Source organism: Tiliqua scincoides, chromosome 9, assembly GCF_035046505.1.
Source record: "Tiliqua scincoides isolate rTilSci1 chromosome 9, rTilSci1.hap2, whole genome shotgun sequence".
Classification (NCBI taxonomy): domain Eukaryota; kingdom Metazoa; phylum Chordata; class Lepidosauria; order Squamata; family Scincidae; genus Tiliqua; species Tiliqua scincoides.
This window is the reverse complement of record NC_089829.1, coordinates 14,815,330-14,840,207: the sequence shown is the minus strand read 5'-3', so window position 1 is coordinate 14,840,207 and position 24,878 is coordinate 14,815,330. Positions and strand designations below refer to the sequence as shown.

General features: G+C 49.7%; 1 protein-coding gene across 1 annotated transcript; it reads left to right on the top strand.

Annotated features, from left to right (window-relative positions):
• Nucleotides 1–1,837: 1,837 nt before the first annotated feature.
• Nucleotides 1,838–5,266, top strand: HES2 (hes family bHLH transcription factor 2). The gene is made up of 4 exons (XM_066637466.1): nt 1,838–2,116; nt 2,347–2,463; nt 4,158–4,251; nt 4,986–5,266. Exons 1-4 carry the CDS (start codon nt 1,838–1,840, stop codon nt 5,264–5,266), a joined length of 771 nt encoding a protein of 256 aa, XP_066493563.1.
• Nucleotides 5,267–24,878: the final 19,612 nt, after the last annotated feature.

Sequence of the window (24,878 nt, the reverse complement as noted above, 5' to 3'; positions counted from 1 at the left end):
GCCAACCCCTCCCGCACACTCCTGCCAAGCACGCCAATGATCTCAACTGTCTTGGGTCCCCGATGGGGAGGGAGGGAAGCCATCTATTGAAAGAAAGACACCCCCCCTGCATTGGAGATACAAATGCTGCTTATCCCCTCCCCCCAACTACAACAGGCCAAACAGAGCCCCCCCCCCCACCTGGATAACATATTAATACTGTGGCTTTGGGGGTGAGTGTTTGGGTTTGGTTGTTGTTGGGGGGGTCCAGGCGTTGTTTTTGGTAAGCCCCCACGCACCTCACCCCCCCCCCCACACACACACGCGGCTTGGGAAGCAGTGGGGTCTCAGGAGGTCTGAACTAGATAATCCCCCCTCCCAACAGCTTTGGGGAGATGGGGGGATGAGAGAACAGAGTGTACCTTGATGCCCATCCGTAAAACAAAAAGGGGGAGGGGTTAGGAACAAAGAACAACTTACCAACGGATTCTTTCTGTGGTGGGGAGGGGGTCGCAGATAGGGGGGTCCAATCCTCTCCCCCGACGTGGTTCAAGGACGCTGTCAGTGTTTGAACAGCCTAATCCCATAGGGAGGGTTAAGAGATCCGACCTCCCCCCCCCCCTTCTGTGTGTGGAAAGGGAGGGGGGTTCGGTTTCTCGCCGCAGTAGCCCTGGGCACAGGACACGCGCCAGTTCAGCACCCTGGAGAGCGGGCGGACGCGCGTCTCTTTCATGGAGGAGGCGCGGTGTTCCAGACATGGGGTGGAGGGGCGGGATGGTATGTGGGACGGATCCCCCTCCCCAAAAGCGAATATGTTCAGTGCCAAACGGTTTTGGTGTCCTGTGATGACCGCATCACCTTCGCAGGCTCTCCAACCAGCAAGGCAATCCCAGGTCTAGTTACTTGGGAGTAAGGAGGGGGGCTTACTTTTGAGTAAACATGCAGAGAACGGGCGCGGTCCCAGTGACCCCAATGGGATACCTTTGGAGCACCAGATTTCAGTCCCCATCATTCCTTGTGAGACGTGCTTGGACCTGGCTTTGTCTGGATCGTGGCCCCCGTTTGTGTTTCAAGTGCAATTCGGTTGATGGAGGTTGGAAACTCAGCTGCGGGCCAGGGAGGATAGATAGATAGATAGATAGATAGATAGATAGATAGATAGATAGATAGATAGATAGATAGATAGAAAGAAAGGGAGGGAGGGAGGGAGGGGACACAAGGCAGCTCTTTTCTCACTTTCGACTCCTATCAGCATTCACATGTGACGCATCCCAACTTGCAATGTATTCCCAGAGTGGGAAGAACCCAAATTGTATCTCATTCTGGACTCGTTTGTAAGCGTTCACACATGCCATGGGAACACGCGGGAATGATCTGGCCTCTCTCTCTCTCTCTCTCTCTCTCTCTCTCTGGCACACACACACACACGCACATACACGCAGGGAACCAGGAAGTTTCCTGAATGGCTGGCTGGCAGGTTAGGCGAAGGTGAAGTAACCTGTTCTTCGGCTTTAGCGTGTCCCTGCATTTCAGTTCCTCCAACTCCCCATGTTCAGCATGAAGAACTCGAACCCAGGACCGGGCTCTGGAGAGAGGAGCAGTGCAAAATGAATACCTAAACAAACATTTATAAATGCATTCATCTCTCAGAGGGGGGCTGCAATCTTAGCCATACTTACTCCTGAGTAAGCCCCATTGACCATAATGGGACTGACATGGGCTCCCAATTCCCCTTCGCCCCCCCCCCCGCATTTTGCCCCAGTGAGGCAGAGAATTGTCAGACCCCCCCTTTCCAGGTCCAAAGGCGTCCCCTCCCCCTGGGACTCGCTGACGCCCACTGGGGGGCAAAGCGTGGGGGATGTGGGGGGGCAAAGCAGATGGCCTGGGTCTGGGTGCAGGACGGGGCGTCCCCCTGCGACGCGGAGGCACAAGCCAGCGGCTGGGTGGGGGCCGGACGGGGCGGGCTGGGCTGCAGCATAAAAGCGGCCCGGCGGGCGGGGAGAGAGGAGTCCGCCTCTCGCCGACGCCTCTCTCGCTCGCTCCTGCCATGGCCCCGCTCAGCTCGCCCGCGCCGTCCAGCTTCTCTCCCAGGATGGGCGCCGCCAAGAAAGCCGGCGCAGCCCCCGAGCTGCGGAAGGTGAGAGCCCAGCAGGGCAGCCCCTGCCCTCCTATCCACACTTCCAGGGAAGTAAGCCCCATTGACTATCATGGGACTTTCTTCTGAGTAGACATGCCTAGGCTTGGGCTCTAAGGTTGCAATCCTAGACACACTGACCTGGGAAGAAGCCCCACCGAACACAGTCAGATTTACTTCTGAGTAGACATGCCTAGGCTTGGGCTGTAACTCCCTCCCCTCGCTCCCCGCAGAACCTGAAGCCGCTCATGGAGAAGCGTCGACGGGCCCGCATCAACGACAGCCTCAACCAGCTCAAGACGCTCATCCTGCCTCTCATCGGCAAAGACGTGAGTAGCGCCCCCTTCAGAGTGAGAGTGTGTCTCTGAGCGCGTGCAGAGTGTCTTTCTCAGTAGACTTCAGCCTTCATTGCCAGGGCTGAATCACTTCCAGAACTGGCCTTACTCTCTTGAGAGGCCAAACTGGAACCAGCTCGCAAATCTGAGAAACCCCACCAAATCCAGCACCCTGTCTCCAAGCGAGAAGCCCCCTAAGCACGGCATGGAGGTAGCGCTCTCCTCCTTTTGGAGGGGGGCCCCCAACTTCTGGTATTCCAATGATAGACTGCCACTGTCCATGGAGGCTTCACTGCTGGGCCACTGCTGTCCTATGGGGGATCATAGCCTCTCTCTCCAGGAATGGGTCCTGTCATTCAGCCCTGCTTGTGTGGAAAGGCACCTCCTTCTTGTCCCCCTGGGCTCCGTCTGCCAGTCTTCCCTTGTTCCACCATGCCCTTCATGCACCCTTTCTCTGGCCTCCACACACCCACTCCCCTCGAAGCAAGTTCACCAGGAAGCCTCTGCCCCCAGTGCCTCCTTTTCACCCAAGATGCATTTCCTGGTCTCTATTCTCTAATCCCCACCCCCACCCCAGCACACTGGCCCTGATCCCTCTGCTCTTTGGCTGACTGTTCTGCACCTTGCAACACCCTGCACTGCACCCAGCTCTCCAGGCACCTAGTCGTCGTCCCGTTCCCAGCTTTGCTCAGACCAGCCAGTCACCTTGTTGTCCACCCAGGATGCCCAAGTTTCCTAAACTGACCATCTCCTCCTCTGGGATCCCCATTACCTGGCACCCTTATCCCTCAGTGAGGCTGCAATCCTATGCACACTTTCCTGGGAGTAAGCTCCATAGAATGCAATGGGATTTGCTTCTGAGTAGGCTGGGCACGTGCAGGCTTGCACTCTTCAGCGCAAACCTAAGCATGTCTACTCAGAAGGAAGTGCCACTGCATTCAATGGGACTTACCCCCAGGAAAGAGTGTATAGCATTGCAGCCTAAGTGTGTTTCCCCAGGGCATTTAAGCCTCTGCCTCCAGTGTCCCAAGGCCTGCAGAGCACTTAAGCAGCAATCCGATGCACACCTTCCTGGGACTAAGTCCTGTTGAACACAAGGGAATTTTCTTCTGAGGAGACGTGCATAGAATTGCACCATTGATTTTGCCTGTTAGAGAGCAAGAGTAGATAGGGCAACTTGACATCCCCCCCTTAAATGATTTAGGATGCACTCCTATAAACACTTTTCTGGGAGTAAGTTCCATTGATTTACTTCTGAGTAGACAAACCTATGATTTCATTCTCTGTGGTGTGTAACCCCACCCCCCACACACATTTGCTGTGTCTTCCTTGGAGCATCCTAGATGCACTGACCTGGGAGTCAGTCTCATCAAACTGAATGGGATTTACCTGGGAGTAGACATGCCTAGGCTTGTACTGTTAAAGGAACTAGTGTGGTGCACTGGCTAGCATGCTGCATCGAGCCTGGGAGGATCTAAGCTGCTCTGTCTCCTCATTTAGCCTACCTTGTAGGACTCTTGTGGGAATATAAAGTAGGGAAGACTCAAAACTTGGAGGAAAAGTAGAAGTTAAATGCAAGAAACAGATTTTTGCCTGGGGTGTGTGCTGCCTGTTTGCCCAGAGAAAAGCAGGATATAGTTTAAAAAAAAAACTAATATTTTATCTTTTGTAGATTTATTTAAAATGCATCTGTTTCTTTTTCTCTCCAGAATTCTCGCTACTCCAAACTGGAGAAGGCAGATATTTTAGAGATGACCGTGCAGTTCCTAAAGGAGTTTCCAAGTCCCCGAGCCTCTGTCTCCGGTAAGTGTGTCACTTGATTTCTTGGCATTGCATCACTCAAGGTTTGATGGATGGGTGCCTAGACTACCTGGAAAGTTTTGTCTGAGGCTATCGGACCAGGTGTTGCAATTGGAGCCAGGAGCATGCAAGGGTGAACCAGTTCAGATGGGTGACTGAGGAGGAACTTGCTCCAGGACAGGAGGACTAAAATGCTCCAGGGTTGGGGCTCCTCCTGAAGAGGACACTGTAGCTCACTGATTGAGCCTCTACTTTGCAGCATCTCTAGGTGGGGTAGAGAAAGGTCCTTCTGAAACTCAGGGAACTGCTGCTGTTCAGAGTCTGACAATGCTGAGATGAACCTATGACATAGCCATAGCTCCATATAGAGCAGGTGCCTTTCACACTGAAGGTTCCAAGTTCAAATCCTGGTACTTCCAGGTTGGGCTGGGAACAGTCCTTCTTTGCCTGAGATCTGGGGGAGCTGCTGTTGGACTTGATGGGGCAACTTGGCATAAGGCAGGTTTGTAGCATGGAAAAAAATAAGCCCCCCAGCTGCTGTTCCCCAGCAATGGACATTACAGGGTAGACTTCTTGCAGAGGCTCTATCGAGTCATCTTTTGGTGCATCTCTTAAATACCCTTGCAGGACTGCGTATTTATTATTAACATTGGTGTCCATAGAAATTAGAACTTCCACCCCAGTTGCACTGGGAGGCATTCCATGGCTGGCTATTGACCCTGATTTTTCTCCCGCAGATTCCAGCAACAGCTACTATGAAGGCTACCAAGCTTGCCTGTCCCAGCTCACAGCCCTCTTGCCGAAGTACGAACCCCTAAACTGGGACTCCTGCTGCAGTCTCTTGGGGCGCCTTCAGCAGGACTGTGAAGAAAGGGGCTCTCTCCAGGACTGCAGTGGCCCCACAGACTTGTCCCAAGCACAGAGTTTGGCAATGCCCCTCTGCCCAGCCAGAAGGGCTCAGGAAGACCTTTCTGCACTCTTGCCCATGGCGCGACCTGTGTTCTGGAGACCCTGGTAGAGACACAGGACTCTAATGACAGAGACACAGGACTCTAAAGACGATGACAGAGGCCAGTCTGGTATCTCATTCTGGTTGGCTGCCTTCCCACAGTGGGTGCTAGGGTGTAGCATTCTGCTGCTAGAGAAGTGCCGGCGGGCAATGTATTAACTAAATCCTCCTGTGAGCCCCAGCACACAAAAGAGGCTGGCTGCTTGTCACATCTCTGCATGAGTTGCTGCTCTGGCCTTCCTTCCAGTCAGCCTCCACTGAGGTCAGGCATTCCCAACAAACCTCTAATGTGGGATGTGAGTAGTTCCTTTGACAGAGCAGAATGACCAGAGGAGGCTGTCTGTTGTGTCTCTCTCTCTGCTGGGGTCACTGCTCTGGGGTAATCTCCTTCCGCTCAAGGCACTCCCAGAAGAGTGACTCACACAGAAATACAGGGAGAACTACTGTGAAGATAGGAAACTCTTAAACCCTCTAAAAAAATGTAACAATTTGGGAGAGGATGGGGAGGAGGTGTAAATTAGCACTGAGGTCTGGAAACATTACAGCTTATCAAGGCAACTTCCAGAGTCTAGGCCACAATCTGGTCCTTGTTACCTGACCAGAAATCATTTTTCCCTCTCCAGAGGGTTCTGTGACCATTAAAAGTATGTGTGTGTGTGTGGGGGGGGGGGGGGAATGGATGATTGAAGGGCTAACAAACTTTCTATCTCAGTCTGTGATTTGCACAAATCTGGCCTAGCTGAAAAGCCAAAGGTTGGAAAGCACTTTAATTTGTACATATGCATAGGTTTGATATCTAATAAAGTTGTTTTGAAAAATTATTTGAAATGTTTAAAAAAATTCTTTTCTACACTTTGGAACACAGAACTTTGCACAGGACAAAAAACACACTTTATTAATCTTATTTCTATAGTGGCATCAACATGCCCATTTTTTTACAAAGGTTGAAAAATAAGTCCTTGCTCTAAGGGGCTTACACAGTGTTCACTTGGCATAACTTTAAGCTTAGTTACAGCAGGGAATGGGTGTGAAGTCATGGTACAAGAGGCTTCACGGAAATTGTGGGTTTTTAAGAAGGGATTTGGAGGAAGAGAGAGGATGCCTCCTACAGGCATTCAGGCAGTTCTCTGATGCTCTAGCCCAGTGATTTTCAACCTTTGTCATCTCATGGCACACTGACAAGGTGCTAAAATTGCCACGACACACCATCGGTATTTTGACATTGCGCACTGCTGGTAGGAGGCTCACATTCCCCAATGGCCCTTCTAACAAATGACCCTCCCCAAACTCCTGAGGCACACCTGCGGACCATCCATGGCACACTAGTGTGCCACAGGGCACTGGTTGAAAATGGCTGCTCTAGTGCACCACTGCCCTCTTGTTCACACCTCTACTCCCTTTTCCAGTCCAGCAAGTGGGAGGAAGAGCAGCAGGTGGGTGAATGGAAGTGGGTGTGTCTTGCCAATCTATGACCTGAGGCAACCACCTCAGTTGATCTCATAAATGGGCCAACCGTGATGCCCACTCAGGTTCCATTTCATCTTCCTGGCTAAAAGTCACTGATAGACCAGTCCTCTGTCCCCTCCCCCATTTAAAGTCAATTATGGATTCGCACAATTATGCAACATGTGCCATGATTTCAGCCACCCTCACAATGGTCTGGTAAAGACCATCCAGTGAGGTCATGACTAATGTTCAGAGATGACTGCCCAATGCCACAACCTGCAAAGCTCACTGTACCTGCAATGGCAACAGATGAGGAAGCCTGAAGAAACTTGCTCCCGTCTTGCCCTTTGGCTCCATTTTCTCTCCTGCCTGGATGGAGAAAGGCCCAGGCTGGGAGATGTGCACTTCCAATCCACGAAAGGTGAATCCTACTCCATTTAGGCTTTGCACCAGTTGCCCAAACATGCCCCAGCAACAGGCATCGCTCAGGTTTCTCCAGGTTCCCTGGGTTGTGCCTGGTCTTGTCCCCAAATCTGCAAACTTGTGATGCTCAGGTGATTTGCTAGTCAAATATAGGGGAGGGGAGGGGTAGTGCTATAGAATGGCAGTGAAGTTTCCATTCTGCCCCTGTCCAACAGCATTGATCATGGCCAGAGCTGCCTCAGCCATGAAGCCTACTGAGGCCTCCAGTTGCCTCAGACAGCAGATTGACCAGGAGATGCTCATTTCCATCAGCCCACTTACAACTTCCTCCCTGGACTGGAAAGAGGGTGATGTTGCAGAAGGAGTAGTGATCTTCAACCTTTTTTGTGCCACAACTCCAATAAATAAATAATGCATAAGACTGGGGACCCACCCTGCTGATCCTGACCCCCTCCAGGGACCCTAACCCCCCACTCCCTGTTACATCCTCCCAGCACTGTTCACTGTAACCAAATACTCTTATTAGAGAGAAAAGGATGCCAGGAAGCCTGGCACAAGTAGAAGCTATTTTAGCACAAGTGTTAAGACCTTGAGTTGGGACCATCTCCTGGTACCTGAAGGGGTACAGCTGATACTTCCCTCTTTACCTGGTGGTGCTCTAGTCCAGTGATCTTCAGCCTATTTTGTTCCTGTAAGTTGCCACAACCCACAACAAAGGCTTTGTGACCCCATTGGGGTCATGACCCCCAGGTTGAAGAACACTGAGCTAGAGTGCTGGAGACTCTCTCTCTCCTCCTCCTCCTCCTCTCCACTTCCTCTCCTGCTCTGCCCCCTCTTCCTTCTTTTTGTTTCTGTGAGGCCTCAGCCTCCCTGTGGGGGAGGGGAGGGCCCACCCAGCCTTTCCCAGGGGGACCCCTTGTGGAGGCCTCAGACTTGCTCCCCACAAGAAGGGGGGGTTGCATCACCTGGTTCCCCTTCTTTGGGTTGGCAGCAATCATTAGTCAGGAGCAGGGGCTGCTAGCAGCAGAACCTCCTGCCTGCTCTATTAACTCCTAACTGCCTTGTCATCCCTGGCCTCCAGGTTTATGTAGGGCAGACCCCTCCCCTTTGGCCCCTCCCCTTCCCTCATAGGGAGGGTACAAATAGGGCCTATCTCTGTCTCTGGGCTTACCACAACTCCTCCCCTTCCTCTCTCTGTTTCCCTCCCACCTCCTCTCAGCTGGAGCTGCCAGGGTTGTTCCTGAGAGGGCTGGGAAGGCTGCTGCCTCTGCTCTGGTCCAGCAGCCTTCTCCCTTGGTAAGTTGGGGACTCACGGGAGGAGGGGAACCCCAACACTTTCCAATCAAGGGAGTGAGAGGAGCAGAGGCTGCCACATCATCAGGCTGGCGTGGTTGGCAGTGTATGGCACACAGAGTGACAGGATAATGTGAGCCAGCCCTGGCTGTACCAGTGTTAGATCCTTGTTCTTTGCTCCTTTTGTGGTTCCTTCATCCACCTTCTGAGGGTGAAGATTGTGGCCACTGTTTTCAAGCCCCAAACCGGGATTAGATGAACATACAAAACTGCCTTCTGCTGCGTCCATCTAGCTTAGCATTGTCTGTGCTGACCAGAGTCGGTTCTCCAGGGTTTCAGGCAGCAAACAGTCTTTCCCAGTCTTACCAGGAGATGCTGCCATGGCTGGAATCTGGGGACCTCCTGTACGTTCAGCGAGAATGACCGATAATGCATTCAAATAATTAAGCAGCCTGATCTGCTGCTGTTAGATGGGCCTAAACTATTGATTTTAAAGTTTGAATGAATTCTGCACAGGGCCAGGCTGGAAGGCTACTCTGAGCCCAAAGTGTTCATTCTCAGAAGACTTATTATTATTATTATTATTATTATTATTATTATTATTATTATTATTATTAACAGTATTTATATACCACTTTTCAACTAAAAGTTCACAAAGCGGTTTACAGAGAAAAATCAAATAACTAATAGCTCCCTGTCCCAAAAGGGCTCACAATCTAAAAAGATGCAAAAAGAACACCAACAGACAGCCACAACTGAAGCCACAACAGAAGATGCTCCCCTTTGTGTAGCTGCATGACTTGTGGCTTTGATCTTGCCTTCTCCCAGTGAGTAGGCCATCCTGCCCTGTTTATATATGGGGGCATATTGTGAATCATTCAGTCATTCCCAAAGTCAAGATGCAACAAGATCACCTCAAAGGAGGATGTCTGTGGTGTTTCTGTGGGAATCCGTGCTCTGGACTGGCCCTTTTTCATTCAGGACTAGTGACTGACACAGGCACGGTGTGTATGCATGCTCCACAGCAGGGAGGGCACTTTTAGAAATTCTGGAAGCCAACTGGAAAATTCTGGTTTAAGAACCGAAGATCCAAATAAAAATGTTGTGTATATTTTTAAAAAATAAACTAATACGATTGTTATGATTTTTAAAAGAGAGTGCAGGGAGAGGAGGAGGAGATAAATTATCATTCTAATCCTTGCAATGCCAGGTCAGGTCAATGTCAGGCCTGTTCACACATGCAAAAGGTCACCATTAAGTGGTGTCAAGTTATTCTATTGAATGTGTGAATGATCCCTAAGTCTAGGACATGGGGGTAGCATTCTGGCTGCTGGTGTTAGTTTTGTGGTGAAGGCTCCCCAGTCATCTTTTTGGAGGTAAAGGATCCCAGGCTATGAAGTCAAAAATGAGTTTGCCTGCTGGCATCAGAAAAATGCTGGATCAGCAGGGAATCGGGAGAGATACTGGTGCATTGCCAGGCCCTCCCATGGATCGAAAGCTCCTTTATTGTTGCTTCAACCTAGTCAACAGCCTAGAGGTTCTCCGTCAAAACAAACCAAGTCCTAATCAAGTTGCAGGCTTGGAAATGTGCGATGACTCAAGATGCAAAGTTCTGCACGTACCCCTCCCCATCCAATGCACAGGTTTAGGGTGGTGGGGTACCTGGCTTGCCAGTTATACATATGAAAAAAGGTAACTTGGGACTGCAACTGCATTCAATCGCATGTTGAATGTGATCCTGCAATTTGATACAGCTGCAAAAAAGGCTAATGCGATTTGAGGCTTCAGTAACAGAACTGTGGCTTTCAAGTTACAAGATAGAATAGCCCCATTTTATTCCATACCAGTCAGGTGTCATTGGGAGTATGTTGTCCAGTTCTGGGGGCAGCATTCAAGAAAGAGGGGGACAAATTGGAACACGTTTAGGAGAGGACATAAGAACAGCCCCACTGGATCAGGCCATAGGCCCATCTAGTCCAGCTTCCTGTATCTCACAGCAGCCCACCAAATGCCCCAGGGAGCACACTGAAGATGGCCAAGGGTCTGGAAAACAAGGCTTGTGAGGAGAGGTTGAAAGTCATGAACCCTATGCTTGCCTGCCAGAGCAAGGAGCCACTGTTGACACCATACTCTTATCTCCTCCAGGGAATCTTGCACATTTCCATTACAGAGGTTTTCAAGCTGAGGCTGGGTACTCCTCACTGGGGATACTTTAGCCCTGGATTTCTTGCACTGAGCAGGGCTTGGACTAGATGGCCTTAGGGTCCTGATTGTGGGAAAGTATTAATTATGGAAATTCATGGAGGATGGGTCTATCAGCTGTGTCTCTCCAGTTCATGAGCTGAACCACTTCTTGGAGACAGGGGACTGGTTAGTTCCACCCATTGCTTTTCAAAAGGATGACTGCAATGGGGTCCACATGGGTGGCCCTTGAGGACTTCTTGGAAATGGAGGCTAGAGCTAAATATAGCCACCCATTTCCTGATGTTGGTGGACGGGAGCACACAGCATCCAATTCCCAGATATTTTGCATGGGTTCTCCATGGTTTTCTGACAAGGATTTTAGCCGATGCCTCAGATATACCTCCCCGCCATAAGGGCTAGAAACTTGATTTGTTGATTTGATTTTTTTAACAATACATACACAAAACAGCCTAGATCCTTTGAATTCCATATTACAAGCCATAAATGAGATTGAATCTCAAAATTTGCCCTGCCCAAACCGGAAGAGTCAGGTTAGCAAAAATGGTAGGTGCCTGAACCCAGGCTGAAATCCCATGCAGTTTCTGTTGTCGGAACAATCTTCAGGCTGCATTCTGGCATTTTGGCTCCTAAATTGGAGCAAGGAACACACTTGCTTCAATTACTTAATTACCAGTCCCTCATGTCTCCAACTTCCACCCTTTCTTGTAAACCTAGGGCTAGAGCTATTTCCCAACCAGAAAGAAAGAAGAGGGAGGGAGGAAGATGACCTCAGGGGGAGGTTTATGAAATGAGTCATGGCATGGAGAGAGAGAGAGAGAGAGAGAGAGAAGTTTGGTTCCCTGCCTTGTAATATGAGAACTCAAGAGTTTATCCAGTGAAACTCAGGGGGCAGGAAAAAAATCATTTTTCACACAATGCATCATTAGCCTGTGGAATTCTCTGCTACAAGTTGTGGTGACTGTCAGTTGCAGAGATGGCTTCAAAAGGAGACTGGGAGCATTCCTGGGGGGGCAGTCTGCTGTTGGCTGTGATGCAAACTGCCCTGATCATGCTCATTAAGTGATGGTTGACAAACCAACAAGGAGTCTTGCACCTCCTTGGGATATGGACCAGAGTTTGGTGAAAGTACTAAACTAGATGCATCAAAGATCTGGCTTGATATATGGACACCTCACTATGTGTTGCTCCCCAGAGAACAGAGCCTATTTGTTTTAGATAAAAGAACAAAGAGAAAAAGGAGGGGATATAAGAACCTTGGGGGAGCCCTTCTGGGGCATAGGCAGATTCTAGCACCCTTGTGCTAATGGAGAGCCCATTAGAAGGAGATGACTGGAGCAGCTCTCCCCTGCTGTATTTACCCCCAGACACTGACAATCAGGTATTCTGTCCTGTACATGAAAGCTCCTTCTGTCTTGTGCAGTAGCTTTTGGTACAGCTATCTAAGAACTTCAGGTGTGCTCTCCCCACATCGCTTTCTAGGCCCTTCTCTCCCAGTGACCCCTCATCCTGTGACAGCAAAGCAGGGAATTCTCAAATTGGTGGAATTCTCAAATTTTGGGAAACAAAAAGGGGAATACTGTACAACTGACTCCCCACTCCAAATTTCTGGGACAAAAACATCTGGGGCAAAGGAAGACTTGGGTTCCAACCCAGAGGTTTCCCCATTGGAACCTCCAATCCCATAATGACACTTTCCTCCTATTTGCTTGTAAGGACTGGGGGATGAGGGGTTCTGCCCAGGAAGACTAGGGGATGGGTATAAAAATTTGTATCAGGAGAAGAGGGAATTATTTCCTCATTGAGTAACTTGGAGCCCCTAGATCAGGGATGCTCACACTTTTTTGGCTCGAGAGCTACTTTGAAACCCAGCAAGGCCTGGAGATCTACCAGAGTTTTTTTTACAATGTTCGCGCCATCATAACATATAACATTTATGTGTACAATGTATGTTGGTGTACCTTGAGCCCCACTGAGTATAACAGGACTTACTCCTGAGTAGACATGCCTAGGATTAGGCTGTGAGGCTGCAATCCTAGCCACACTTACCTGGGAGTAAGCCCCATTGAGTACAATGGGGCTTACTCCCGGCGTTTCCTCCCACTGGCACCTGAAAGGGGGGGGGGTCGGCACTCCGCGATCTACCGGTAGATCGTGATCCACCTATTGAGCACCCCTGCCCTAGATTTCTGCCACCCTGAGCAGCTGCCTATTGGATTGGGCCATCCCCACCCCACCCCACCCCAATGTTCCAGAAGTTCAGAGTGGTGCTCTCCATCCCTGGATGCCTGTGTCAACTGTCACTCCTCCTGCTCCTTGGATTTGAAAAGGGGAACAAAGCAGAAGAGGAAGGAGGAGGAAATGAGAGCAGAGGGCTACACAGGAGTACCTCCAATATCAGAGTCCTTCACTCATCTCTCCTCCACACTTCCTCTTCTGTTCTGTTCCCTTGTTTCAATTCTAAAGAGCAGACAGGGTGGTGAAGCCAGTTAAGTGGACAGGTGTTGCTCACCATGTTAACCATGCCTAAGGCACCCACCTCAATTGGCCTCATGGATGGGCCAGTCCCAGTTCTGTCCATCCCTGGGTACCTGCATTGTCTTTGGCTGTGATTCACTGAGTCACTGGCTGTGACTGCAGAACTGTGGTGAGTTGCCTAGGCATGTTGGGGAGAGACAGGCACCTCAGCCACCCACATGGCTCGCGGTGAGTGAGTCAGCAGTTTCACTCGGTGGTTTCAAGGAACGGGTGAGGCCCCCAGGCCCTGAGGGATCAGGATCTCCATGTCAAGCTGTGGATTGAGCAGCGTGGGAAAGCGCTGCGCTGCCTTACCCGGGCCAAGCCCACGTGGCTGGGTGGGGTGCTGTGCCTGCCACACAGCCCCAGGGAAGGCTTTGCACTCTGCACCACGGAGAGGGAGCTGCCTCGTGCTGGGCCGGCTCTCATGCCAACAACTCACTGGGGGAATCGCAAGCTCGCCATGGCTTGTCGGCATCATTTAGATCACATGGGATCCAACAGGCCTAATTCCTAGAGATGACTCCAATTTCCTGGTACCTGGGTAGTGTCAGCTTCAGATTGGGGGGGGGGGGGGCTCAGAGAAAACCCCTGCAGGGGTCTCTCAGTGGTGCCCCCCCCCGTGCTTTGGAAAGCAGATGTGCTCCAGTTCTCACTTCATGACACACAGAGCCAGACAACGGACCAGGAGCCCCACGTGCTACCTGCCCCCACCACTCCCTAGTAAGTGGGCCATGGGCCCCTGGCTGGTGTTCTGGGCAATAGTGAGGATAGCAGCAGGAGAGTAGGTGCGGGGGAAGGAGAGGATGCTGTGCTGATGCTCCTTCCTACCGCCCAACAAGCTACCCAGGGGCCCAATGAAGAAGCTTTCCAGGGGGCAGGTGGCAGTTTACCACCCACTTTCTCTTCCCTGTATTCCTTAGCACACTGGAGTCACTGTTCCACAGCACACTGGAGTGCTGTGAATGGTCCACAGGTATACTGTGGGAGTTTGGGGAAGGGTCATTTATTAGGAGGCCTACTGGGGGATGTGAGCCCCCCACTGGCAATGCAGTGTGCCTTGTCAATTGTCCAAAAACCAACGGTGTGCCTTGACAATTTTAGCACTTTATCAGTTTGCCATGAGAGGGAAAAGGTTGAAAATCGCTGCCTTAGCAGTTCCTGGATCCCCAGCTCTCCACATAGCACCAAGAGACAGGACAACCAGGAATTCAAAAATTGCCCCGATGATTGCTGTGGGTCCTGGTGGTGGTGAGGAGCAGTGGCAGCTGCAAGACCTCACTATATCAGTGGCCGGCCAGGTAGAGGATTGAACCTTGCATGGGCTTGAACCCCCAGATCATGTCCCACCAGCCCCATGCCAGCCTCTAGTCCTCCCACGCCCTGGTCTGGAAAAGAAAGGTGAAGCAAAAGGGAAGTGTGGAAGAGAGGAGAATGGGGGCTAGAGCGTCTGTTTGCTCCACACCTGGTCTTCTGCTGTATCCACCTTCTCCTTTTCCAATCCAGGGAGTAGAAGGGAGAGGAGCAGCTGAGGTGAGCAAGTTGATGGGGGTGGGCAGCCCCTGAGAATCTGCTGCCTCACTTGACCTCATGATGAGCCGGCACTGTGTAGCTTGAGCATGGTGAAGACTGTCCAAAATGTACCACTGCAGACAACTCTGCCTTGGCCTCACATTGGGACAAACTCCGCCAAGAGCTGATTTCAGATTCTGTGCAGGAAAATCAGCTGCATGGTTTAGCACGGCCACAAAACCGGACCCCTCTGCTTCCAATGTGGAGGATGACATCCAGTTCTTGCTCTAGCCAAAGCCCCAAAGGAACCCCGCCCCAGACAGCCCAAACTGGACGTACATCATGAACTCTGCTGCGTTCCACCTGCGATGCAGGAACTTATGTGTCAGGGAGCCAACAAATGGAAACCTCCTGCCCATAATTGGCAGGAGCTGGAAGTGGAGCAAGCTGGAGGCGGAGGGAACACCAAGTCTGAAGCCTGCAGCCTGAGAACGCCATTCTGGCCCCGCAGGTGCAGGCAGGGGCTGAGTTTCGATCTGGCTGCAGCCAGGGAGGGCTTGGAGGAAAAGCCAGGGAGACAGAGGAGGCTTCTGCTGGAGTTCGGCAATGGGCGGGAGCACGAAAGACTTGTCAACATTCCCCTTGCAGGCTTGCTGAAATGGCACCTCGCCTTGCAATTGCACCAAATGTGGGAATGTTGTCATAAGACCAGAGCTGGGCTTGCCTCGGCACAAGGGCAGGGCAGAGGCTCCGAGGTCCAGGAGGAGGTCTTGTCCCACTTGCAGCTATGGGAAGGCATCAGGGCTGCTCCGGAGGAAAGGGGCCATGCCACAGGTTCTTCAGCCTCTGGGAGCTGCAGAAGCCACCACAGAGCAGGAGGGAGAAAGCTACAGTTGCCGGAGCTCCTTCTTATCCTGGGTGGCTTTCAGGGCTGGCCCAAGACCTCCCAGTGCTTGAGGCATTGTGCCAAACGCTGCTCCCCAGGACCCAGTGATGCCACAGCTCCCACCTTCTCTCCTCCTTCTGCTTTCTGGATCGGAAAAGGAAGAGGGGCACCGAGTAGAAGAGGAAGCGCGGGGGAGTGAACACTCTGACCCACCATTCTGCTCTCCTCCACACTTCCTCTTCAGCTCCATTCCCCTCTTTATTTCCCAATCCAGAGAATGGAAGAGGAGTGGCGAGTCTAGGTGGGTGAATGGAGGTGATGTCCTCTGCCAGTTTGCCACCTGAGGCTGCTATCTCGCTTGGCCTCATGAGTGGGCCGGCTCTGGTGGCTCCAAAGGGTGGTTCGACTGGACAGTAGTGAGGGCTGTGGGACCAACAGCTGTGGGACTACTGGGAAGGTCTGAGAAATCAGGACGTAAACTTCAAACCAAGGCTTTGTGTGGTCTATTGCTTCTCCCTGGTCTTTCATTCACGGTCTGAAGGAGATGGAAGTCCATGTTGTATGCCAGTCTCCCAAGTGTTATTTCCTGTAGTATGTGGCCTTTTGCCTTTCTGAATCCAGAGGGTGGTCAGAGGAGAAGTTGCAGTGGCATTTGGGCACATGGCTCCTGGTGCTGAGAGGTCTCAATGTCACACCAGGATCCATCCTAGCCAGGGTCACCAGGGTCGCTTCCCAGCCTTGCTGGCTGGATTTTCTGGGCCACAGATAAAAGCTTAAGAGCCCTGCCCGAAAATCACTTGGCACCTCCACAAGATGCCTTCAGGAGAGCAGACGAGTGCTATTATGGCGGCACTACAACTCCAAATTAAGAGGTGCGCTGCAGGGAAGGAAGGCGGCTGCCAGCCATGCCTCAGTCTGAATCTAGAGAAGCGACTCCTCAACCATGTGCTGGGGTGCATGGCTGTTTCATCATGGGAAACAATTACACTAATTAATTAAAGACTCCGGTGAGTCTGAAGTAGCCACCCGCAGAGGAGGTTGTCTGTCGTGTTTCTGCTTGACTTACTGGCAGCAGCTCTTCAAGGGCTCAAGCAGACAGCCTGTTCCTCAGTTTGCCCAGAGTTACAGCATATTGAGTCACTGCTTAGATTTCTACAGTCCCTTGAGAAGGATTTGCTCCAACAAAATGCAGTGGGAGCATCTGTAATCAATAAAGCATGCCAGTATAGTCAGCTGTTTTGCTTGCAGCTGATGATTGCCATTGCTAACAGTGTCCATGACATTTTTCCCCAGAATGAGAGGGCAGGTCTCTGCCCTGAGAGGTTTACAGTCTAGATTTTGTGACAGCAAACAGAAACAGCAAAAGAGGGCAACCCAAATTGTCAGAGGCCTGGAGCACCTTCCTTATAAGGAAAGGTGACACTGTTGGGTGCTTTTTAGGTGAAGTATGCCTTCATCTCCTGTTTGTGTATTTCCTAGGGGCACCTGGTGGGTCATTGTAAGAAACAGGATGCTGGACTAGATGCAGTGAGAAGAATTTTATCAGGGGGTACAAAGTTTCTTTGGGGCCCCTTCCCAAAGGGGAGGGGAGAGGGGTGGTGACAGGGGTGGGAAGAATGGGGGTGGAGAGGATGTGAAGCAGGGCAGGGCAGGGCAGTGGCAACGGCAGGAAAAATCTTTGGAGCACAGGCTTCCCAATACAGAGCCCAAGACTACCCACCTGTGCAGCATCTGCAGCTAGATACAGTAATATGGAGAACCAAATGCACTCCTAAGTCTCTCCAAAATCTTTTAAATATAGAAAATCATAGCAGGAAATTAGCATACTTCGTATTTAGGCTCACATAGAATGGAAAGTGTCCTCTGTGTACCAACACTCACTTTTGCAGCCGCTGTAGTCCAACAGCTGTGTCCCTGAGCTCCTATACATTCCTCCATGGTGAGTAGATCCACAAGCCAAAGAACTACCTTAGCAGGCCAATTTCACTGTTGGCCTGCTAAGTGATTGACACTGTTAAGGAGTGCCTCCTTGGCCCAGTGCATATGGTTTCCAGCAGCTTCTGCTGGTGCGTGCCTACAATAGTGCCCCTAGCATCCCATGCAGGCAGTGAGTTTGGGTGAGATCGGAATATGTAAGATTCCAGAAAATTTCCTGGGCACCTCCTTTGGCTTCTGCCCCCCCCCCTTTTAACCCTGGGTCCTTACCCCCTGTACCCTTCTTTCATGGGCCATGACTAGATAGGCTTTGAACTGGATTTGGCAGGTCTCTTTTTATGTTAAGAGACGTCAAGGATGGAAATGAAGACAGCACAAGCATAGAAGGACTCTGCAAAAGTCTCAGTTGTGTGTACTTCGTTACAGAAAGGAGGACAAAAATGCTGTGCCAAGGATTCCATGGAAAAGGTGAGCTGCAAGAAGCAGTGGTGATGCTTATTCAATTGTGATGCTTTTTTGCTCAGTTTTGTAACCTGATTCCTCTTCCCTGAGTGACCTATCCTCCTGCTGCATATGCTCAAGACAATGACTTATAAGGTACACAGGGGTAGCCTCCTCTTTGTTCTTCCTCGAAAACTCACCGTTTGTAAGTCTTAAGAGCAACACGTTTAAAATTCATCAGTATTAATGATTTCACCTATTTACATACCACTTAAAAAAAAAATTACCCAAACAGGTTCACAAAATAAAATATCAAATAGGAACTCTAGCCATTAAAGGAAAGCAAAAGTAAACAGAGCCCCCAGCACTGAATAAAATCATAACACAGCACAGATAAAGCCAAGAAAATCAGTTCAACATCATTGTAAAAACAATACATAAAAATATTTTAAGGGCCTGAGTTGAAACCAGCCAGCTTGGGAACTTGTCTCTGGTTCCTGCCAATTGCATTTATGTTAATTAACAAACTATTTATTTATTTTTATTTGAGTTTTTGTTAATCTGTTGTGTACTCATAAAAAAAAAGAAAGAATGGAATGAAATACAGAGAAGCAAGTGTTTTACATTGAACCAAAGAATGTTATCACTAATACTCTTGCCTGGGGAAGACCTAAGTCTGTATTTCTAGGTAGGGAAGAGAAAATTCTTAGTTTGGTGACTGCTGCCCTCCTGTGTTGGCAGTGGGGACCTAGACAGACCACTGATCTGACTCAGCACAGCAGCACCCTATGTTCAATGGAATCATTTCAGGCATAAATTGGGTTCCCCATATCTTGCTCTTGGCTTCTATTCTTGGGGACCCAGACTTTAATTTGGTTAATAGATGTAGAAATGTTAGATCTATGGGGGAAAACCAAAGATTTAGCCATGAGTTAAGAAATATATGCAGTGATGCAGTATTGAGAAATTAAGAATTTCTTCCAAAAAAATCAGGGGAGGGAATATAACCTGCAAAAAGACCCCCTTTGAGAAATTAGTGGCTCAATGAGGAGAAAAACATCCCCCTTCCAAACATAGCATTTTGCAAATTGGTTTTGGAGTAAACGGATCTCAAAGGTATAAAAAAGAAGTGGGGGCAGAAAACTAGTTTGTGGATTCTGTAGGTTTGGAGAAGAGCTTGAAATGTACAGTGATCAGAGGAAATGGCTGGAAAATGGCCACACATGGCACATAACTTTCAAAAATGTAAATGGCCTCAAAGAGCCTTCCAACTCTATGATTCTATAGAATCATAGAGTTGGAAGGGTCTTTGAGGCCATTTAGACTGCCCTAAAGCATTAAATAACTAGCAGCTTAAAGCAAACGGGTAGGTGACATAATTGACCTGATGCAGGTGCAAGAACCTCACAGCATGTCACACCAGCCAGCAGTCACATTTTGCACCAGCTGAGATTTCTGGACTGTTTCCAAGGGCTGCCCTAGGTACAGCACATTGCAGGAGTCAAGCCTGGATGTCAGCAGTGCATGGATAACTGAAGGTGGGTCCAGCTTCATTTGCCTCACACCAGATGTTTGATCTAGGCATGGCTATTCATGCATGATGGCCTGGCTAATTCTCCCAAAGAGATTCTCACCTCTGCCACAAGTTCCCACTGTGACCCCAATGAAATCCCTTTGGTTTTCCACTCTGCACTCCTTTAGCTTGCAAAAAGCTTGGAATTTCTGGGCAGCATCAGGTCTGCTCTTTTGCAAGCTGCCTGTCAATGATGTCTCCAAAATGACACACAAGAATAAGCCCGACAGCCCCTGGGCCAATCTGGGTGCGTACTATCAGGTAACCCTCCAAGGCTTGTCAATCAGGACACAAGCTAGTCACATGGTTTAGGAGTGCGGTAAGACAAGTGGGACCGGTTGTGGCATTCTCCTTGAGGGCTGCAGCCTCAGCCAAGAGGTGGCATTTATACAGAAATATCTCCCAAAGTAGGTGGAAAACTGGAACTGGGCTCATGGCGTGGGAGAAGCAAAATGTCTCAGGTGTTGGACTGAAAATGTAACAAGGAATCTAAGGAGGAGCTGGGTTATTTTCCTAGCATCATAAGATGTTAACACAAGAAGGGCGATCCAGTGCAGCCTGCCTTCTGGCTTCTGCAAAGGCCAACCAGGAAGCGGGCAAGCAGGAGGTGAAGGCTAGAGCCCTTCCCTGTTGTTGCCTCCTGAAACCAGCGCACATAGCTGGACTGCTTTGGAACAGGAGGGTCTATAAAGTCAATGTGGGACCAGTTCAGGTGGTAAGCCTATAGAGCATTGGCATCACCTGGGGCAGGAGAATGGACAGGCACACCTGCTGCATATTAGCACTGAGGAGGGAATCATAAATGAATCACTTCTATCTCATTACAGTATTTTGTAGTGGGAAGATGTAGCATGTATTCACTGCTGAAACAGAGACGCCTGCGTTGGCTTGGTCATGTCGTGAGAATGGATGATGGCCGGATCCCAAAGGATCTCCTCTATGGAGAACTCGTGCAAGGAAAGCGCCCTACAGGCAGACCACAGCTGCGATACAAGGACATCTGCAAGAGGGATCTGAAGGCCTTAGGGATGGACCTCAACAAGTGGGAAACCCTGGCCTCTGAGCGGCCCGCTTGGAGGCAGGCTGTGCAGCATGGCCTTTCCCAGTTTGAAGAGACACTTTGCCAACAGTCTGAGGCTAAGAGGCAAAGAAGGAAGGCCCATAGCCAGGGAGACAGACCAGGGACAGACTGCACTTGCTCCCGGTGTGGAAGGGATTGTCACTCCCGGATTGGCCTTTTCAGCCACACTAGACGCTGTGCCAGAACCACCTTTCAGAGCGCGATACCATAGTCTTTCGAGACTGAAGGTTGCCAATACAAAAAAAGTGGGAAGATGCATCAGATTGGGGGAGATGTGCATGCCCTCCGCTCCTCTCCCACGTGATGCAGACAAACCACAGCAGTCTTATCCAAACCAACCCATTATCAATAGCCACCCCCGATGACCAGCCCATCTCTGGTAGGTGCCCGCACCCCCTACACCCCCCTAGCGACACCACTGGTCCCATGGCAAAGTAAGGGAAACTGTCAGAGTCTGTCACCCATCACTGCCCACTCTTACATGACTCTTTGCATTCTGCAGGAAACATGTAGATCCCACCCCCAGGCTGAACCATTTCCTTTGGACTGTAGTCATGACCTGGGCTGACCTGTTCATGGAGTATTTCTTTTTTTCCCAGGGCCCTGTTTCATTTGCAGAGGTGGCTGTGTACTTCAGCAGAGCAGAGTGGGCTCTGGTAGATCAACACCAAAGGTATCTGTATGAAGTGGTCATGATGGAGAATTATGAGAATGTGGCCTACTTGGGTAAGGAGGGTCCTTTGGTCCTTAAGTGGAAACTGCTTCTGTATCAGCTGTTGCCAGGGGGAGCTGGTGGCTAGGATGGGTGCCCTGGGCATGGGTTCTGCTCTGCTAGAGGCCCTACATCCCCTTGTCTGGGGGGATGGATCTGGGGTCTCTTAGCAAGGAGGGAAGCCCGAATCCAGGAACATTGTGCCATCAGCTGGAAGGGTTTGAGCAGCTGCTCTTTTGGCTGTCCTTTGGGACTGTTCTTAGAGGAGGGCACTTCTCCCTGCGTTTGGAGGTCTCCTTGTTTGCCCCAGAAGATCTCCAAGAGAGAAACTCCTTTGGTTTTCCAGAGTGGCATAGATTCTGAAATGACATTGCAAGGTAGGATGGGAGAACACCAGGCAAAAAAGTCTCCTGGTGCATTCAGAACTCCTCCACTTCCAATGGGCAGAGGTGCAAAAGGCCTTTCCTTGCGCAGCAGAGAATCAGTGAAACCCTGGGTATGGCTTCACTGCAGGCTTCAATCTGAATAGCACTGTGAGGGCTGAGAAGACTCTGCCAGAGATGACTACTCCCTCTGCAGGTTCTCCAAGGCAAACCAGCCTTTAGACCTTTGCCTGCCATGATGGTTGCTGTATTTAGCTCATTACCTTCATCTCTGCTGCTCTCAGTTGGATGTACAATGGGCACAGAGAAATGTGAATCTCTCTATCAGACTCAGACCTGTCTGTGGTGCAGGTGAAATCCCAGTGAAGGGCTGACCACACTTTGCTTCTTTAAGGGGTGGGGGCAGCCTGGAGGGAGCGGTGTGATCCCCAGGATTGTGCCACTCAGGGGGCTGCAAGGGCTTGGGTGCCCTTACTCAAGTCTCCTGCAGCCCCCCCCCCCCGGGTGCGGGGAGCCCGGCAAGACCTTCTGCAGGGCTCCCTGCAGCTGTGAAAGTGAAAGTTGAGCAATCGCGCTCCACTTCTGCTTTAGTGGAATTATTTATTCCCCATTGACACAATGAAAATAGCTGATTTTTGCTCTGTTTTCATTACATTCCATCATGTAATTTTTTAATGTTAAAAATAATGTTTTTAATACCTTATTTGAGGTTTTATCTGTTGTGATACTTTGTACTTGATGATAAAGCTTTGGAAGCTGCTTTGGGATGGGAAAGGCAGGATATAAATCTCTTAAATAAAAGAACACAAGGGAGGGTAGTCCCCTTCTTTGCATCAAAGTGTTGATTGAAACAGTGTGGTAATTTCTGCAGTGTTCAATTGGGTGCCTCCAACTAGCAAGAAAGCACAACCAGACACACAAGTGGGTAGCCCAGGGGAAGTGAAATAAGGGTACTCATCTTGGTACTGAATGGGGAGATTGGCAGCCAGTGCACTCCCCCACTTTGCTGGCAACCAGAAGGGTCAGGTCCAGGCAGTAGCTCCTTGCTCATACTCTTCCCCCAGTACAGCAATTCCTTTTTGTGCCAGCACAACATCACTAGAGCCAAGCCCTATCTCCACCACCCACCAGGGAGTCCCTTAGGGGAAGGGAAAAGTGTATGTTTCCCCTTGGGGGTGAGGAGGCCCTGCTTCCTATTCACTTCCATGGAAAAAGCTCAGTTCGCTGGAGCTCTGGCACCCCCAGTGAATAAGGAACAGAGAAATGGCCTCACATTCACCCCCCCCCCCCGTTAGGGTGAGGAGAGGGATGGTTTGCTAGGGCAGGGGCAGGATTTGAACCATGGCTTGCTGCCTTCTGCATCCAGCAGGAAGATTGCATTGGCTGGGAAGGAAGTGCATTGGTCCTGCTCTTGCCAAGTCTCTTCCCCCCCAGCCTTGCAAGTCTGGGGAGTGGGGAAAACAGGGGTCTACATCTTAGCACCAGAGTCCCCCTTCCTTCCAACAACTCCACTGAGGCACACCCCAAATTCCCCCAGCATCTCTCTTAGTTGGATTCCACTTTTTGCAATCCGTTATTTGTCTTAAATTGTATCCTCTGGTCCTGTTAATCATCTTGAATACAGTATTACAGACGTTCTCAATCTGTGCTTTGCAGTGGCTTAGGGAGGTGGGGAAAGCAGCCAACAACACTCTCCAAGGGTGGAGAGTGACCACAGACAAGAGAAACAAGCAAACCATTGTGTTTAATGGGGTTTGCTTCCCAAGAAGTGTGTGTAGGAGGGCCATTCAGGCTGGTATTCTCCATTTCATGGCAGCAGGAACTCCAAAAAGCCCTTCTTAAGATGTTCCTGCAAAGCTAACAGCGGGGACTTGTTTTCAGGTCTACAATATGGTGTTTCAATTAGATGAGCTGATTTATAGCCACTTTGCCTTTAAAAGTAATTTACAGTAGTAAAAGCATCTCTACTGTGATCTTATTCCCACAAGTCCTTGAATTTTTAACAGTTCAACTTTAAAATATTGGTGATCAGCTATTGCTGTTTCTGCCTTTGAGGACTTGGGAAAGGATTGTACTTTGTTATATAATTATTTATTGTTATATAATTATAATACTGTCATCCCAATTTGGGGGGTAACTGAGATGGGGTGATATCATGTAATGGGGAGCCATGGCCAGGCGACACAGGGGTCAAGGGAGACACGGGCTGGAAAAGTTTGGGAACCAGTGCAGTATTGTCTCACAGAGAAGCAGGATGAAAACATAGGAGACTAATGACATGTCTTCACACCTCTAAAGCTGGAACTAGTGAAAAACATGGTGCCGCCTGAAATAGGCATCACTTGAATTAGGAAGGAAAGCAACTCCTCACCTTCTGCTGAAGGTAACATTTATGTCCAAGGAAAAGGTGGGGGGGGGGGAGGACACATCGCAGAAGATGCTTAAGTGACTCTGGCCACAGCAGATGCATCTGTAGCTGCTGTCCAAGGAGCCTGCAACATTTTGCCCTCCTATTTCTGAGACATACATCCCAAGTGGGCATGTGCAGATCCTCCTGTGGAGATCACTGATACAGGAATTTTGAAACAAACCATGCAGGCAAGCTGGTTGTTTGGAAGCAGCCATAAGGGCCCAGTGAGTAAACCGGACCATTAAGACCATCTCCATGAATTCAATATATGTTGTCCAACCCCCTCCCCCGCTTTTCAAAGCCAAATTAATCAGGAAGATTAATTCTCTCCAGTCTTCTCTTCCATCTAGACTAATTCCTCTATGAAGATTTAGAGAAGAAACACTGAGTTCCCTATTAGAAGATTAGTCATAAGAGGGACTATTGGAGATACAGCTTTTGTAATGGTGGAAATTTAGATCATTAATATAAATGCAATTGGCTGGCAACATTCAGTCTCGAAAGACTATGGTATAAGCCTACAGGACCTGGTATTCCCAGGCGGTCTCCCATCCAAGTATTAACCAGGCCTGACCCTGCTTAGCTTCCAAGATCAGACAAGATCAGGCATGTGCAGGGTAACAGTTGCTGATATAAATGCAGTAAGCAATTGGAATTTTTTCTGCTTCGATCTTGCTACAGATATTCTATGTAGTTTTTTCTCTTTTTATTTTGCTTTTCTATTTCTGTTTTTAATGTATTTTATCTATTATGTATTTTATTTTGTTTGTTGTTTTTCTTTTACTATTATTTACCTTATTTATTTAA